This window comes from Cryptotermes secundus, unplaced genomic scaffold (assembly GCF_002891405.2).
Source record: "Cryptotermes secundus unplaced genomic scaffold, Csec_1.0 scaffold234, whole genome shotgun sequence".
Classification (NCBI taxonomy): domain Eukaryota; kingdom Metazoa; phylum Arthropoda; class Insecta; order Blattodea; family Kalotermitidae; genus Cryptotermes; species Cryptotermes secundus.
The window spans coordinates 1,200,833-1,217,618 of record NW_019725843.1 but is presented as its reverse complement, the minus strand read 5'-3'; the positions used below and the strand labels follow the sequence as shown (position 1 = coordinate 1,217,618).

Genomic DNA, 16,786 nt, shown 5'->3' with positions numbered 1-16,786 from the left:
GCCTCCTTTGCTGGACAGGTCAAAGGGTAGGCATCAGACGAAGAGGGACACCAAAAACCAAAAACTGATGCCGGAAGCAGCGTCATCAGTAGCGACTTGAAGCACAGAGCAAATGATGCTCGAGATGGTTCAAGTTCGTATAGCAACAGGCGTGACCAGAGTGGTTTGAACGGCTGTTGTACTGCGATGTGGAAAGCAAATGGAAAAACTACCACATTATCACTTTTCCTGGATAGTCTCTTTCCAAACACAGAGACACCATGTATGCGAACCAGAAGACGCAAGAAGATGCTGGATGACCTTGGGGACAGAAGAGGATATTCTCATTTGAAGGAGAAATCTCTAGATCGCATTAAGGGGAGAAACTGTTTTGGGAGAGACTGTGGACCTGTCGTCTGACAGATTACTGATAAAAAAAAAATACACTGTTACACATGTTCTACTGGAAACAGAGATATTCGATTCTTCATATTGATAGCCAATTGATAGAGTTTCAATTTCATTTTTCTATTTTAAGATTGCATATTGCTGCTGTTTACTTTAAGCCTTAAGATTAACTGTCATGCACACTTAATGTAAGTTTAGTGGTGGTTATTTTCATGACACGATTTTCTGGATTGAATTTGGTACAGTTTATGTTACAATGAGGCCCACGTCCCCTGTATTCACACAGTTCTGACTTCATATCAAGACCAAAATTACATTGCACATTATCCATTTTTCATGCATATTCGGTATAAATGAATGTGTAGTTGGTTGTAATCTGGTTGTCATGTGATTCATTTCCACTATACTGACACATTTTCGTATTGTTTATTTATGGTTACTGGCAACAGTTGGAAGTGAGTTCAGAATTTTTCACATATTAGGCTACTATTTGGGGTTTGCCTTGTCCACCCACAATCTAATAATAACAACCAGTACTGAAAAAAATACAAACACAACTTTCAAGAAGCTCTTCTAAATAAGCATTTCTTGTGACAATGATGGCAGCTGATGGTAAGGGTGAAGTTATCCTTGGACTAAATTAGTTAAACACCCCACCATGTAAACATATGGGAGTGTGGAAGGACAGCTTCGCCAGGCAAAAGTCATACAAAATCGTGAGAATTAACATGTTTGCGATATAGGACAAGGCAAAGCCAGACATAGAAAATATAAGGGGCTTAAACTTGGAGGTGGTCATGCTAATGACCGTTCAAATGACTAAGCTGCCATTGTAGCATAAGGTGCATAAGGTATACGAGTATAATATAGGCATGATCTTTACTGACAGAGGACTTGTACATAGTGCATAAGGAAGAATTTTCAGTGATATGCTATATGAGCAATACATACACCTGATGAAAGGCCAAGCATATTCAAAAGAGACAAACCCATCTTCTCACCAGAGAGAATGTCACATAAGGACTATGACCACAAGGGTGCAGTTGAAAAAAAAATCTCTGGTCATAAGCCTCAAGAGGCTTGGCGCCAGGATGAACTGATTGGCGGTAAGCCACCAGTTGCAAATTAAATCTGACCCTGACTGAGTTTAGTTAGTTGTGGGGCAGTCGCCAGCCGGTGAGAACATAAGCCTGGAAGCAGAGGGCACTGTTGGGATCCGTCACCAGGTAACGACTGGTGAAGCTACAGCAGACAGATGCAGCAGAGAAGATTAAATACATGTTTTACTGAACTGCAGAGTGTGTGAATTAGCAATAGCATTATAGCTACTTCTAATTATGAGTTGTGTGTATAAGCATGCAATAAATCTGTTTACCAATCCAAAACCCATCTATAGTCATTTAAAATCACGACAAAAGTTATATACTTACATTGGGAGTTAGGTAGCGCAGAACAAGAGGAAGAATTATTTCACCTTCTGATTCAGAAACATTTCTCTGGAAACCTTGAATGCTTGACCAATCTGTAATGTTAGAAACAGAGTAAAACTAGTTTTATATGTGAATTATAATTACAACAACGCAGTAGTTATTTGTTATTATAGTACGACAATGTGTTTCAATCCCTTAGATCATCTTCTGGTTGTCATAAAACACATAAAACCTAGCATTTAAAAAATTGTAATTTTATAATTTAAATTTTAAGTTTTCAATTTTATTTTTAAACTATGACCACCTGAAGATGATCTAATGACAGCAATATGTCAGTTGGATCAAATTCCAAACTTTAATAGCATTACCACTTCTTTTATTTTACATTTTATTTTTAAATGAGAACACCTGAGTATGGTCTGAATAACTGAATCATACTGTGGAACTATGATATTAAATAACTGTTACCCGGTTATATATTATAAAATAATTAACTGTGTTGGTGTATATAAAAACAATTACAATTGCAGTAATATACAACAGGATGCAAACACTAACATTTAGCTCTGTAAGCAGTAACTTCTTACATTTTATTTGCAAGAACTGGATAATTTCATCCATAATGGGGATATTCTATTTATTTATCTGCATTCTTATTTTCTCAAAATTCTTAATGTCTTTCAGTCACATGTGATCTATAAGTCTGTTCCAGAAGTTTCAATGAAAATTTCTTGGTCATCGTGAGTTCAGTATGATGCCTATTTTACATATACAGTAGAACTTGGTTATAACGTCATCAAAGGGACATAAAAATAGTGTCGTTATAAACGAATGTCGTAATAACCGAAATGGGTACTTCCACAGTAGCCTTATGTTAGTCACGTAAAAATCTACCAAAAACTGAGTTAAAATGTTGCATTTTTTTAGTGAAATACGTAGTTAAGTACAGACTAACGTAACATTAATGTGGAATTGCCCAAATGTGTAATTTCAAAGACATATTACAGCGCTTTTCACTGACAATACACAAAATATTTCACGAATCACTTTAACTTTCTCTTCAATGCTTAAAACTTTCCTTTTCATTGCCATGTTTTCGCTACTGCACTTCTCTGGGTTTAGGCAGGAACACTATAGGGTAAGTAGACAATGTGAGGTCCTGTTAGACGAGATTCTAGGAAAGGAATGCAGTTAACAACCTGCCACGTCCTCTTGCACTATTCACGCAGTCTCACCCCACACCCTTGTTTTCGCATAAAACCCACGTTCCTCTTGCAGCCCGCGGTCGTATTCTTCCAGGACAGTCACGTCAGCAAGTAGAGAAAGTGAGGGTGGGCAGACACATCGAACTTTCCCACGATATCAGAGAAATTCAGGAATGAAAATGATGTTACATACGAGGTTGATGCATTTGTGCATGTCGTACTAAGCAAGGTATAAAACCAGTTGCTTTATGAGGAATTAGTTCGTGCCATTGAATATTTGACGCAATAGACAAGGTGTCGCAGAAACCGATGTTGCTATAACCAAGTTTTACTGTACATGAAATTTAATTTCAGAAAATGTCTCAAAAACTTCAGATCACACAACATGCAGTGTCTTGGATAGTGATACCATATTGCACTTCCACCCTTTGGCTAATTGTGGATATTTTGAAAATCTCCAATCACAATAGCTTGCCAATAATATTGTACTATTAATTTCTGTTGCTATGGTAGTTATGTGCCATTATTGTGCTACAACTGTGGTAACATTATTCTGAGGCACTGCATTGGTATGTGACACATGGGCTATGTCTGACACCGTCCATATCATGTTATTGTAGCATGAAACAAAGGAATATTAATGTAGCGCACAAAGAAAATTACTTATAATTTATCAGTTTAGATTAGAGACACAAGAGTTTTCATGCTGAAACCTGTTGATAAGCATTCATTTGGAAAGAATATATCGATGATTGGGGGGGGGGGGACAATGTTAAAATGGATAGTATTGAAATATAGCATAATTTCCATTTAACCCTAGTATGTATACCTTCAGCCAATTAAATTGGCTTGATATTAATTGATTAGTACAGCATTTCTATCAGTAGATGGCATCATGTATGAAATGATGGTGTTCAGAAGAGAGAACAGGCATGACAATCTGAGGCAAATCTTATCAGTTCTTCTATGCAATTCCATTTATCCCAAAGCAACCTCAGTGTTTCTAGTAGGAGGTTCTGTGGTGGTTGTGTGTGTGTGTGTGTGTGTGTGTGTGTGGGGGGGGCTTGTCAGCAAAATAGTGAATGCTTTTTTTTATTGTGGTTTACCTAATTTTAATATTCAAGTTTAATGATCCCTAGTCAGTAAACTGAATATTAAATTACCTCCATTTAAGATTTCTTCAGTTTAGATTCTGAATCCACTGGTCCTCAAAGAAACCTTAAATAGAGATACCTGTGTAGATTTTGTGTGGATATGTTGTCTTGCATTGAACATGAGAATTGAATTAAGAAATCTTTTTACCTGTATTCTTTGCAATAACTCCGATGAAAGCTGGAGGAACAGCCATGGCTATGCAACCAAAGAATGACACAACTGATAAAATTTGTGCACCCTTTGTTGTCTTCATAGAAAATATTCTTTGAAAATAACCCTACAAGAAGAGAATGAATCAAATAATATTCATACAAGCAGTCAACAGTACTGTTAATTTTGTACATACATACATATTTATTTCGTTCCAGAGATCTACAATTGGCAGTGCTGCCTTGAGATATAGAACATGTCAATAAAAAGTACATTTAAAATGATAAATTGTTAAAAATTAAATATCCAAGACATTTAAAAAGGCCACATATAATTGTAGTACATTAACAGTTGTAGAACACAAACAAGTAACACATCAAACCAAATCACAGACACAACACCGAAACAAACAACGTCAAAAATTAGGTGCCATTCACAACAATTATAAACAAACACAGACAGATAATATATATTCTAGATGTGACAAATAATAGGCGCAATCTTTATCTATAGGAAGCACAATCATTCCTTGATTTCCATTCATAATACTCATGTAAGGAATAAAAAGAGCCCACCTGCAAAAATTTTTTAGGGAATATTTGAATTTTTTAATGTCCTCTGACAAGCTTTTAATTCTACATGGCAAGTTGTTAAATATCCTAATCCCACTATAAAACACTCCCTTTTGCACTTTAGTCAGTTTACAGGTTGGATAATGTAAATCTAAACCCCATCTAGTGTGCATGCCATGAATATCTGAATTTGTTACAAACTTGTCCATATTCTTAACCACAAAAACAGATATTGAGAAAATATATTGTGAATAGAATGGAAGAATGTTTAATGCTTTGAAAATTGGTCGACAAGAGTCCCTGTTACCCGCTCTCATTATTATTCTAACTATTCTTTTTTGAATTATGAAAATTTGGTCACTATTAGTTGAATTACCCCAGAATATTATACCATATGACATGATAGAATGGGCATAGGCATAATAAGTCATCAATAGGCTTTCTAGGGACATAACTGAAGTTAGGATTCTGATGGCATAGCTAGCCGAGCTTAATTTGCTGGCTGTATATTTGATGTGTTCTTTCCATGATAAAGTACTGTCAATTGTTATTCCAAGAAATTTCAGTGTACTCGTGTTATTAATTTGGATATCCCCATGGTTTATATTGATATCTATTGGTAAATTAGGTTTTGATGAAAACTGGACACAATTTGTTTTTGTCAGATTCAAAGTTAACGAATTAATAGAAAACCATACATTAATTAATTCAAGAATTTCTTTTAAAGTAATAACAAGTTCATTGTAGTTCGACTTGCAACACAGTATGCTGGTATCATCCGCAAATAAAACTGGCTTTGACACTTTATTTATTATATATGGTAAATCATTAATATATACTAAAAAGAGCAATGGCCCCAGGATAGAACCCTGAGGGACACCCTGTTTAACCTTTTGCCATTTAGAAACACCACTTTCAGTGTTATTATTCAATTTATTATTATTATTCAATTATTATTCAATTGTAATATTTTGTTTTCATGAAACATGTTCCAGGTTCAAATGTAAGGCTGGAGAATGGCCATCCTGACTGGAGTTTCATGGTTTTCATCAGCCAATCTATGATAATGCTGAGATAGTACCCTAGAGCAGGTCATGACTGTTTCCTTCCACAACCCTTCTGAGTCTTTATCCATTAATCCTCTTGCAGTGGCACATTATATAGTCCATGCTACTGAGTGCATCAGCAAAGAAAACATAAATGAATGAAAATAAATATTAAATTTTATCTGCAATAAATGAACATCATACCCCAATGAAGTTTGCGGAAGTTCTTGAGAACATGTCTGAAACGCTGTGTCTACTTCCAACTGTATTACATCTTTCCACCATGAACATTACTCTCACAAACAAATGACAATATACAAACTGCAACATTTCACTTTCCTAAGGATCTAAAATGTACATATACAATGGAATTCAATTAAAATAATTTCATACTGTGACTTAAAAACTGAATACCTGCCATGGAATTCCCCCCAACATGAGCAACAGCAAAGTGTCAATCCATTCTCCAACATCTGCTCTATCCACTTGTCCAATCCAATCACTGGAAGACAATGCACTTCTTGAAACAGCTTCATTGTGGTACGCAAAAGGAACTGATAGAAGCTAAAACAATATGAACCATAAGAAAACAGATGTCAGAACAAGTTAATTTCAAGGATGTTTACGATCTCCATTTCATATTGAAGCTCAATAATGAGATATGTCTGACACTTACAAGCCCTATGACTATTAGACAGAGCTGAAAGACATCTGTGTAAGAGACACTATAGAAGCCTCCAACTATCGTATAAGCAGCTGCAAACACTGCGCTTGCTATCACAGATATTTTGTTGTCAATACCAAGAATCACCACCAGTGATGAGCCTGTAACATATATATTACAATACAAGATTTGAACAGAAACATCTGGATTTCTTCCTTATTGCAGGGAAAACTGGCATTCTATCAGCATTTTAAATGAGAAGCTTGGCTTACTACACTTGTATGGAAGTACTGATAGATGGAAAGACAAACTATGTTAGAATAATTATGGCCATTGCATTCTGACACAGATCATGCCACAGAAGTCTGTGATGCATGAGAGTCGAATTCAGTCAGTATGAAGATTAAGCATGCTGCCATGAAACAAAATACTGTCAGCACCTGTGTTCATAAGCTACTCTACAGTATAGACCTGGCCCCTGTACTCTGATATTGAATATCTAGCACGTTTTAATGCCTTCTCTTCCATATTTACTTGCAAGCCTCAAAAAACAAAGCATGCAGTTGTGCTCTGTAAATTCTTGTGATGTAATTAAGAGCAGATTGAATTTGTGTAATGCGTGCTCCATTTAGTTTAGAACCTTGTGTCTTCTTGTCTGCTGTTCAAAAACATACAAAACTCTACCTTTGCATGTAAATTTGTATAGGTATGAAACTTTGACTCTGATATTAAGGGAAAAACATAGGAAGTATTTGAGGACAGGCTGCAGGACCGAAGAGGGACAAAATAATAGGAGGTTGGACAAAACTGCACGATGAAGATCTTTGTAACTTCCACTGTTAGCCAAATATAAACAGAGTGATTAAGTCAAGGATGATTACATGGGTAGGACATTTAGCATACATGTGGGAAAAGACGAACGCATACGAGGTTTTGGTGGGAAAGCCAGAGGGAAAGAAGCAACTAAGAAGACCTAGACATAAGTGGGAGAATAATAATAAGATAAGAGTTTAGAGATACAGGATAGGGTGTTATGGACTGGATTAGCATGTCTCAGGATGGGGACAAGTGTCCAAGCTCTTGTGAACACAAAAATGAACCTTCAGGTTACATAAAAGTTTAGGATATTCTTTAGTAGCTGAGGGACTTGCAGCTCCTCAAGGACTCAGCTCCACGGAGTTAGTTCCCACACTCTCTGAAGCCTTGATGGATAGGCCTCACCTAGGGCATTGAGGATTGAGCCAATCCAGAAGACATCACCGCAGAGTGCTGGCATGTACATGAGGCCACCAATGCGATTCCCATACTTCTGCTGCAGAGGATCCAACATGGTGACATAGCGGGCATCACGCATCTTACGGACAAACAGAAGCATGGCTGCAATATTAAGCATTGCATTTCATGTTCCTTGGGTGACAATGATGTCCATGCAGATGTTGGAATAGAAGCTACCTTAAAGTAGACCATAACCACTTCTTTCCATAACCTTAATTAATTCATAATTCACGTTCATCCAGCATTTGATGCTACACAACCTGTGGAGTTGATACAGAGCTTCATGGAGCAGATTCATTCTTGAGCAGCTAACATCTGGTTAGTTTGTAAAAAAAATTTCTTGTGTTTTATGGAACGCAAGGGTTCATTACCGTTTTAATGTAAAGCCCACCTATTCAGAGCGAAACAATACAGTTTCCCCAATATTTAGTAGGTTCTTTTTTCCTTATCCTCTACTGGTGCTCTTAAAATCACCAAGGCTCCCAGTTCTTAGTTCAACTATTCTTATTTGTGAAACCAGTCATTTTTTATTTATTTGTATTTTGATTTGTTGTTACTGTTCAGAAGACCGTGCCATACCTCAAGCAGTTAGTCGCTGGCTTCCCATAGCGGCGGCCCGGGTTCGATCCCGAGTCTGGTCAAGTGGGATTTGTGGTGGATAAAGTGGCGCTGAGGCAGGTTTTCTCCGAGTACTTCGGTTTCCCCTGCCAATCTTCATTCCATCAATTCCTCCAGAATCATCCTCACCTATCATCTGGGGCTGGTACAATAGGCCAGAAGTGGCCGCAGTACAAGGGACTTAGTCCCACCCCACTAGCAATAAAAAAAATACTGTTCAGAAAAGCTTCCATCCTTGATTTACTACCTAGCTTTGACTTTGTAACGTTCCTTACAATCCACGTTCACATCAAGAAACAGGAATGCAGGAAGAAAAACACCACGGGTGGCACACAAAGCAGCTGGTCTCCAGGCCAAGAATCAAACCCGAACATTCTACAATGTGAAGCATGGCTGTTTTTTATTCTGACATTTTGCATCATATTCTATACACGGTAGAAGGTTCAGTGGGCTCTAGAGTTCTTTAGAACATGGAGGAACTTAAAATAAGATCCAAAAGTTTGTGATGATAGTATATTGATACAATTACTGACTTTTCTGACATTTTATCATCCTGCTTTTCATTTAAAACACGTTTTGGAGACTGGACTCTATCTCCATCCTAATGGAAAAGCCTACTCAATTTGGCTGAATCGATAGATCTAGTCCCTATCTCCAGACAGAAATAGAGTCCAGTCTCTGAAATGCTGTTTTAAACAAATTGCAGGATGATGGATAATGTCCAAAATCTCAGTAATTGCGTGAAGGAACTTGCCTAAAATAATACTGATGCTGTATCCTATTGGAACTTGGCACCACGCTAGTCCTGCTGTGAACATCACCTCAGCGGTGCCATTGATGTAAGCTCCTCCAACCCATGTTGCTGAAACAAAAATGGTTATATTGACTGTGACTGACATGCTAACTTCAGTCTGTAATCTGTGGCAGGTGTTATGGCAAGCTGATACAACTGACAATCAATTTATATTTTAGGAATTTTATGTAAAATTCATGATTGGACAGCCTATACTGCTGTTAACAAAACAAGCAACGAGAAAAAAATTCTATATACAAAAAAGTACACATATACTCGTAATTAAGTTACTTGTCAACGTATTCACAGCTGGAATTGAGGCACTTATATTGGGGAACAATTCTTTGTGCCTATGTCAAAGAAGTCTGCTGTCTGTGAGCTTAGCCATGTTTTGACACCTTCCATAAACTCCTCACTATTGTTGAAGCCCTGGGATCCCAACCAGTTCTTCAGGTAGGTAAAAGTTTGTAGTTGCTCAGAGTGAAATTGGGTCTGTAAGGGGTCTGGTCAAGCAACATCAAGTTGAATTGCTCCTGGAGTGCTCAATCACGAGCAGCTTTATGCAGGTACACATTGTCTTGTACGAGCACTACACAGGATGTCAGCATTCCAAGCCTTTTGTTCTGAATGGCCCTATCCAGTTTTTTTAGTGTTTCAAAATACACTTCTGACATTACTGTTGTTCCTTGTTGCACGAATTCCACCATCACCAATCCTTTGCTGTCCCAGAAAACAGATAAACAAATGTCATCAGCTTTCTTTCAGACCATGTTTGTTTAAATGGTTTCTGCTTGTTCGGTGATTGTGTGTCCATCCATTGCTTTGAATACTTTTGGTTTAACAATCACAAATGAAACCCAGGTTTCATCATCTGTTACTCATACAATGTGATGGAGAAATTCATGGCCATCTCTGTGGCAGTGCTCTATAAAATTCAAAGTCCTCTGCGTTTGGGGCACGCCTGCGAATATTTTCGGAACCCACCTTACGCAAAACTTGTGATATCCTAGCCTAACTATGATAATCTTGCAGAGGAGAGTGCGTGAAATTTGTGGAAATTCACGTGAAAGTTCTGAAATTTTGAAGCGCATTTTCACAACATTTTGGTCAACACTTTGAACAAGATCATCACTCAGTACAGATGGCCAGCCAACTATTTCACTCTTCATCATGAACATTTGTTGGCCCATCTTTGAACATTCTATGCCACTGTCTTATAGTTCCTTCACTCCTTATATTTTGGCCGTAAACCGCGCATAATTCACGATGGATTTCCGCAACACTCATGTTTTTAGGGGCATGGGGTAACACGGTTGGTTGAGACACTATACTACAAGCCAGATGGTTGGGGGTTCCTAATGAGGTTGGATTCATCAATTGACGTGTTCCTCCAGCCACACTATGGCCCCAGGAATCTTCCTAGGGGTGAAGGGCTGCAGGAGAGTGAGGCTGACAACCTCACCGCCATCTGTGAGACCACTGTCCGGAAAATGTGGGACCTTGACATCTCACAACCCTATGGGCCTCCACGGCCTGTTACATGGATAGCTTTACCTTTTTTTTTCGTGTTTTCAGCGTGAAGAATGCAGATAATATGGTGAATTTCGCAGCTGGCGGGATTCTCAATAGCAGGACACATCATAACTTACTCTGTAGAGACAAGCACAAACACTAGGTGACCAGTTATATGATGGTTTACAAGGGAATGAGTCACGTGACGCTACCTTTCAGGCGCGAGCTCTCCCCCGCTCCAATGGCAGTTGTCTAAAATAAACACAGGTTACTCTCCGAAAAGCCCTCGTATAATCCATACTTTCATTCATGTTTCATTAACTTATAAAAATATAATGTACCCTAGGGACACAGATAACAGACATAGCCACAAACCTATAAGCGTGAGGACTCCTACAATAGTGCCGATATTTCTGCCAGCCAGCATGATCTCCTCCTCACTTTGGTTTTTCTGCTTCGTCCCGGCCCAAATACCAATGCCCAGCATCGCAATGTAGAACACCACAATGCCAGCAAGTCCCCACACATAAACTGTCATTGTACTGTAACTGGAATCTTGTTCTGAAACATGCACAATATTCCCAGAGCTGTCCACTTAACATTTTTCTGTATAGTTTCACAAATTTGGGGTCATGACCCCTTAAAGGAACATGACTTACTCTGAGGGGGTTTGACACTAGGGACAAATAATATAGGAAACCTGGTAAGTAACTGGCATATATCTGATGAGCCGTCTCTATCGGATCACAGATATATATGCTTTAAAATAAGTAACATCACAGTAGATCAAACTACTTATAGGAATCCTAAGAGAACCAATTGCGAGTCTTACAAAGATGACCCAAAGGTAAATCTAGAGGCCATCTCGTGTAATATATGCACAATAAAGGATGTTGATCAATCCGTTGACCAGGTGTAACGGGCTATTATCTCGTCCTTTAATCAGAATTGTCCGGCTAAGACCACTCGCAGACCAAGGAGAACGCCTTGGTGGAGTAAACAGCTGAGTGGGCTTAGAACCAAAACAAGAAAGCTGTTTAATACAGTTAAAAGAACAGGGCAGTGGGACACCTATAAGGAAGCCCTGACCTGTTACAAGAAAGAAATAAGGAAAGCCAAGCAATCCTCATGGAGGAGGTACTGCCAGGAGATCAATGATGTACCAGGCAGTGCCAGACTCATGAGAATCATGGCAAAACAGGTGACCAATAAGATCAGCACGATTAAGCTGCCAAACGGGCAGTATACTCAAACAGGAAGGGAGACACTGAATGAATTATTCAGAGTTCACTTTCCTGGTTCAAAATTGATTGACAAATTGGACGATGGACATGGTCAGCAGAACCTGGACACTTGCCAAAGCAAAATGAACAGGGTAGACTGGAACCTGGCCAAAGTCATAATTAATCAATCAAAAATAAGATGGGCACTGAACACTTTTTGACCATTTAAATCAGCGGGAATTGTACCGGCACTTTTGCAACATGGGGCAGAACTTTTAGTTCCACACCTATGTCGCATATATAGAGCCTGCTTGGCATATGGTTTTATCCCCATAGCGTGGAGGCAGGTTAAAGTGACGTTTATTCCAAAGCCCGGGAAACTTGATTATACCGAGGCTAAGGCATATCGTCCTATCAGCCTATCATCTTTCCTTTTGAAAACGATGGAGAAAGTAGTGGATAGGCATATCAGAGACGGGGTATTGAGGACATATCCTCTACACCGAAACCAACATGCCTACCAAACAGGTAAATCTACTGAAAGTGCACTACACAATGTAGTAACACGCATAGAAAGTGCAACTGAACACAAGGATATTGCCTTAGGAGCATTCCTTGACATAGAGTGAGCTTTTGATAGAACCTCATTTGATGTAATCAAACAAGCTGCTGGAAGGCATGGCACAGAGCCTGCAATATGCAGGTGGATCAGTGCTATGCTGGAAAGCAGAACCATAGCTGCTACATTAACAGGAGAAACCCTTGGGGTGTCCACGTCAAGGGGACGTCATGTTAGTCAGCTTCCTCGAACACAGAAGTGTGAAGAAACGTTTCTCGCGAGCTTAGGCCCGGAGTTTAGTTACAACAGAAAAATTGTGCTTGACAAAGGACATTCTTTTAGAGGAGATAATCCTTATTTTGTGGGTTATTTAACGACGCTCTCAGTATCGACTATATAGCGTAGGTTAATAGGATGACTGACGAAATGGAAAAGATTTGGATGGAAATTGTCGTTGCCTAATCGAGGCACTGTCCCAGCATTTCAGTAGAGGGAGCGATTAAAATCATGAGAAACTTCAGTCATGATACCTCGTGTCGTGGACAAGATATGAACCACTCCCCTCCCGAATATAGAGAGTTACTTCTAGACCAGCCTATTCTGTGAAAAACAGTATCGCAAAATGTCAAAATATATCACGGACCCTCAAGAACTGTGGACGTGTTAAAGAATTCCGTCCATCAGAAGAAAAACAAAGCTAGATTAACGATTCTCACAGCTTTAAAATCAGTTCATGAACTTTAATCCTCGCTAGTGTCGAACATTCGTATGACGTTGGTAACAGAGAATGTGCACGCGGTTATGTAGTTGGTTGAGGCATTTTGCTACACGTACAAGCCGGAAGGTCGTAGGATCAAGACCCGGGGACGTTGACTTTTCAATTGACCTAATCCTTCCAGTCGCACTATGGCCCTGGGGTCGACTCAGCCTCTAACAGAAATGAGTACCAGGAATCTTCCTGGGGGGTAAAGTTCGGACGGCGCGTAAAGCTAAGAAGCTTACTGCCATCTGTGAACCGACTGTCTAGAGAAAAAGTGGGAGCATCGATGTCTCACAACCCTTTGGGCCTTCAAGGCCTGTTACAGGGATAGCAGAGTCAAAGATCACACCTGGAAGAGATTAGAACAGGAAATTAAATTGATTTTACTTAATGAGTGTTAATATTTCGGTTAAATTAGAGTGTTGGGACGCGAACGAGGGGTTACTCAAATGAGAGAAATAAAACACCGCATGCTTCGTCTGAAGCAAACAGAAAGCACTACTTACCAACCCGCACCTACGGAGATGTGGATAACCACTGCACCTCGCACTAGCTTACAAAGCCTGGGGCGTATACCCGTATAACAGGTTTTATATTCTACATCTCTACGTCTTCGTGCAATCGCTTTTCTTAGAAGTAGTGCCGCAGGTCAGCTCTGTGGCACGGGTACTTCCTTCAGTAGTTATGTTACTCAAGTTAGAGGGCGCAGAGTTTCAACACAAGGAAATCCCAGCACTGCTCTGCATTCCAATTCAGCCACACACACTCTCCATCACTTCCTTGAGCTGACAACTTCCAGCTGATCGAAGGATTCTCATCAGCAGCAGGAAAGCCATCACTGGACAGACCCAGAAACAGCTGAATCTAGACGACATCTTCACATCTTAATTCTTCGAGATCTTATTTTGTAAGATCCTTCGTTCTAAGTACAGGTATTCCAAGCATTTTTCAGTAAATCATTGTAAAAATATACGCACTGTTCCTTCTTTTGCTTACGCGCCTTATTCTGAAAAAAAAATGATAGTACTTATTGTATCACCATGTCTGTCTGTGTGCCCGTGTGTAGTCCCATTAATTTCTGAATGCGTGAGCCAGTCTTTATGAAACTTGGTATGCACATCAGGGCACCTGAGCCCATCTCAACGGCGCACTTCATAAATCCTTCCCCATCAGTATGTGTGTCTTCATGTGTATCCTTCTAACGCTGCTAGGCAACGACTAGGTAAAAACGTTACAACGGCAAGTACTTCCCAGAGCTTTTATTAAAGTATGTAGCACGTCTGTTCAGATATATGCTAATGTTGTTAACGTGGCTTTAAGGTTGAGACAGGTATAAAATTCCTCTTTTCCATTTACTAAAGCTTGGGTGGACGATATGGGCTCGATTCCCTGCAAGGGCTGTAATTGTTCTCTCCGCCACTACGATCAGACCAGGTTTTGGGCCCACAGTTTCCTGTTTAATGGGACTCAGAGGTCCTTCTCCCGGGGAAGAAAGCGGGCAGGTTTCGGAGCTGGGCACTTCCATCTTGTGGCCGAGCAAGTAAGCTCAAACAGTAACCTTCGGACTTGTATTTGGGAGTTACCCGGTTCGACCCTCGGCCGAATTATCGAGGATCCACACTTCCCTTAGTCCCACTAGGCGCAAGCCGGGTTAGTGCCTTGATATTGGGCATGACGCCTTCGCCTTTCAACTGAATTTGACGCAATTGTGTTCCCGAATTACTAGAGGCCAAATAACAGCTGTATTTGATGCGGTATCGTTAATGGCCTACGGTTCATACATTCATCCATCAGTGTATGAATCCCTCCATTAATTCATCAAAACAATTTTAGTATTCTGGGGGTTGGGAGGACTCAAAGGGTGCAAATCTGTTAATATCTCGAGATACATTTTTATCCACGATCGCTTTATTATCTCATATATATTTCGGGTATCAGAAAGTTAAAAAACGTACGGCACCTTTACTGTGGCGGGCGGGTAGAATATTAGTTATCCGGAGAAACATGTCCTCTATCCGCTAAGTTGGCACTAACTTCACCGACAAGCGGCTGTCGCTCGGTCGGTATAGTTCGTTTGCGGACTCAAGCCACGGAATTTGTTTTCTGTTTTGGAGGAACATGCTGGCCTCATATTCAGTACCTGAATTCGGAGGCACTGTATACCTTGAAATGCTGGTTCTCGCCTACCAGACCACACGGTGTCATATTTTTTCTTGTTTTAATTAACGAGGGCTGAGCAGCTAAAGTTACAGGATTACGACTAATTCATAGAACGGTTGGATGATGATGATGATGATGAACGGGAATTGGAATAAGAGAAACAGAAATTTCATGGCAAAACTTCTTGGTGACAGCGTAGTCAGTACAGCGACTGGCTACGGGCTGGACGACCGAGGGGTCGGATTTCTAGTCCTGGTAGGGTCAAGATTTTCCACTTCTTCATATCGTCCAGACCAAGTCTCTATATATTGTAACGTGTTATATGTCGTCCATCTCTGGGCAACGAAAACAATGGAAATTGTTGAGACCGTGCGTAGGAACATCCTAACAAAGAGTGTTGGTTGCGTAGCAACGCAATAACAGTGGGCCGTTGCGTAGGAACAGCGCAAACAACAAACCGTTTCCCCGGAGATAAAAGACAATAGAAGGTTCATTGCGTAACAGCGGATGAAACCGAACTGCTGAGAACAGTGTTCTCTACTGAGTCCGAAACCCGCCTATATAAAGGGTTGAATGCATTCGCGCGTGAATGGCTGCCACAAGGGCCCTAAAGTCGCGTCGTTCTTCCAGCAACGTTCAGTTCGTTTACCCTCGGAATGGCGAGTCTTCAGCAAAAGGCGTTCTGCGTTCTCGAGTTCGCGAAAACAAATTCAGTTGTCACGGTGCAGCGTGCTTTTCGAAGGCGATTCGGCATTAATCCGCCCTGTCCTACGAACATTCGACGGTGGTTTCGACAGTTTCAAGAGAGTGGGTGTCTGTGTAAGGGAAAAAGTCTAGGACGACCACGAGTCTCGAGGAACAAGTGGCGAGAATCCGTGCTGCGTTTGAGGGGAGCCCGCGGAAGTCAACAAATCGAGCTAGCCGTGAGCTTGCGATCCCTCAATCCACTGTCTGGCGTGTGCTAACAGTACGTCTACATTTGAAACCATACAGACTGCAGCTCGTTCATGCACTTACGACAAAAGGAAGCGGATGGAATTTTGCGATTCGATGCTGGAGATGATGGAAGACGAAAGCTTCATTTCACGTTTAATTTTTAGTGATGAAGCGACTTTTCACTTGAGCGACACAGTCATTCGTCACAATGTGCGTATTTGGGGAACAGAGCACCCACATGAAACAGTTGAGCACGAAAGAGATTCCCCTAAGGTGAACGTCTTCTGTGCTGTGTCTCAGGAAACACCGTTACAGGACAAACCTATCTCGATATGCTCCAA

At 40.2% G+C, this 16,786-nt stretch overlaps 1 protein-coding gene across 1 annotated transcript in view; it reads right to left on the bottom strand.

Moving 5' to 3' along the window:
• The window catches only part of LOC111863647 (high-affinity choline transporter 1), a gene marked incomplete in the record, with an annotated part of 165,168 nt that overhangs the window by 12,154 nt on the left and 136,228 nt on the right, over positions 1-16,786 (bottom strand). The window contains 7 exon segments of the mRNA XM_033751155.1: positions 1,828-1,909; positions 4,325-4,454; positions 6,360-6,509; positions 6,622-6,770; positions 7,831-7,986; positions 9,257-9,364; positions 11,183-11,368. Coding sequence (XP_033607046.1) covers positions 1,828-1,909; positions 4,325-4,454; positions 6,360-6,509; positions 6,622-6,770; positions 7,831-7,986; positions 9,257-9,364; positions 11,183-11,345 — 938 coding nt within the window.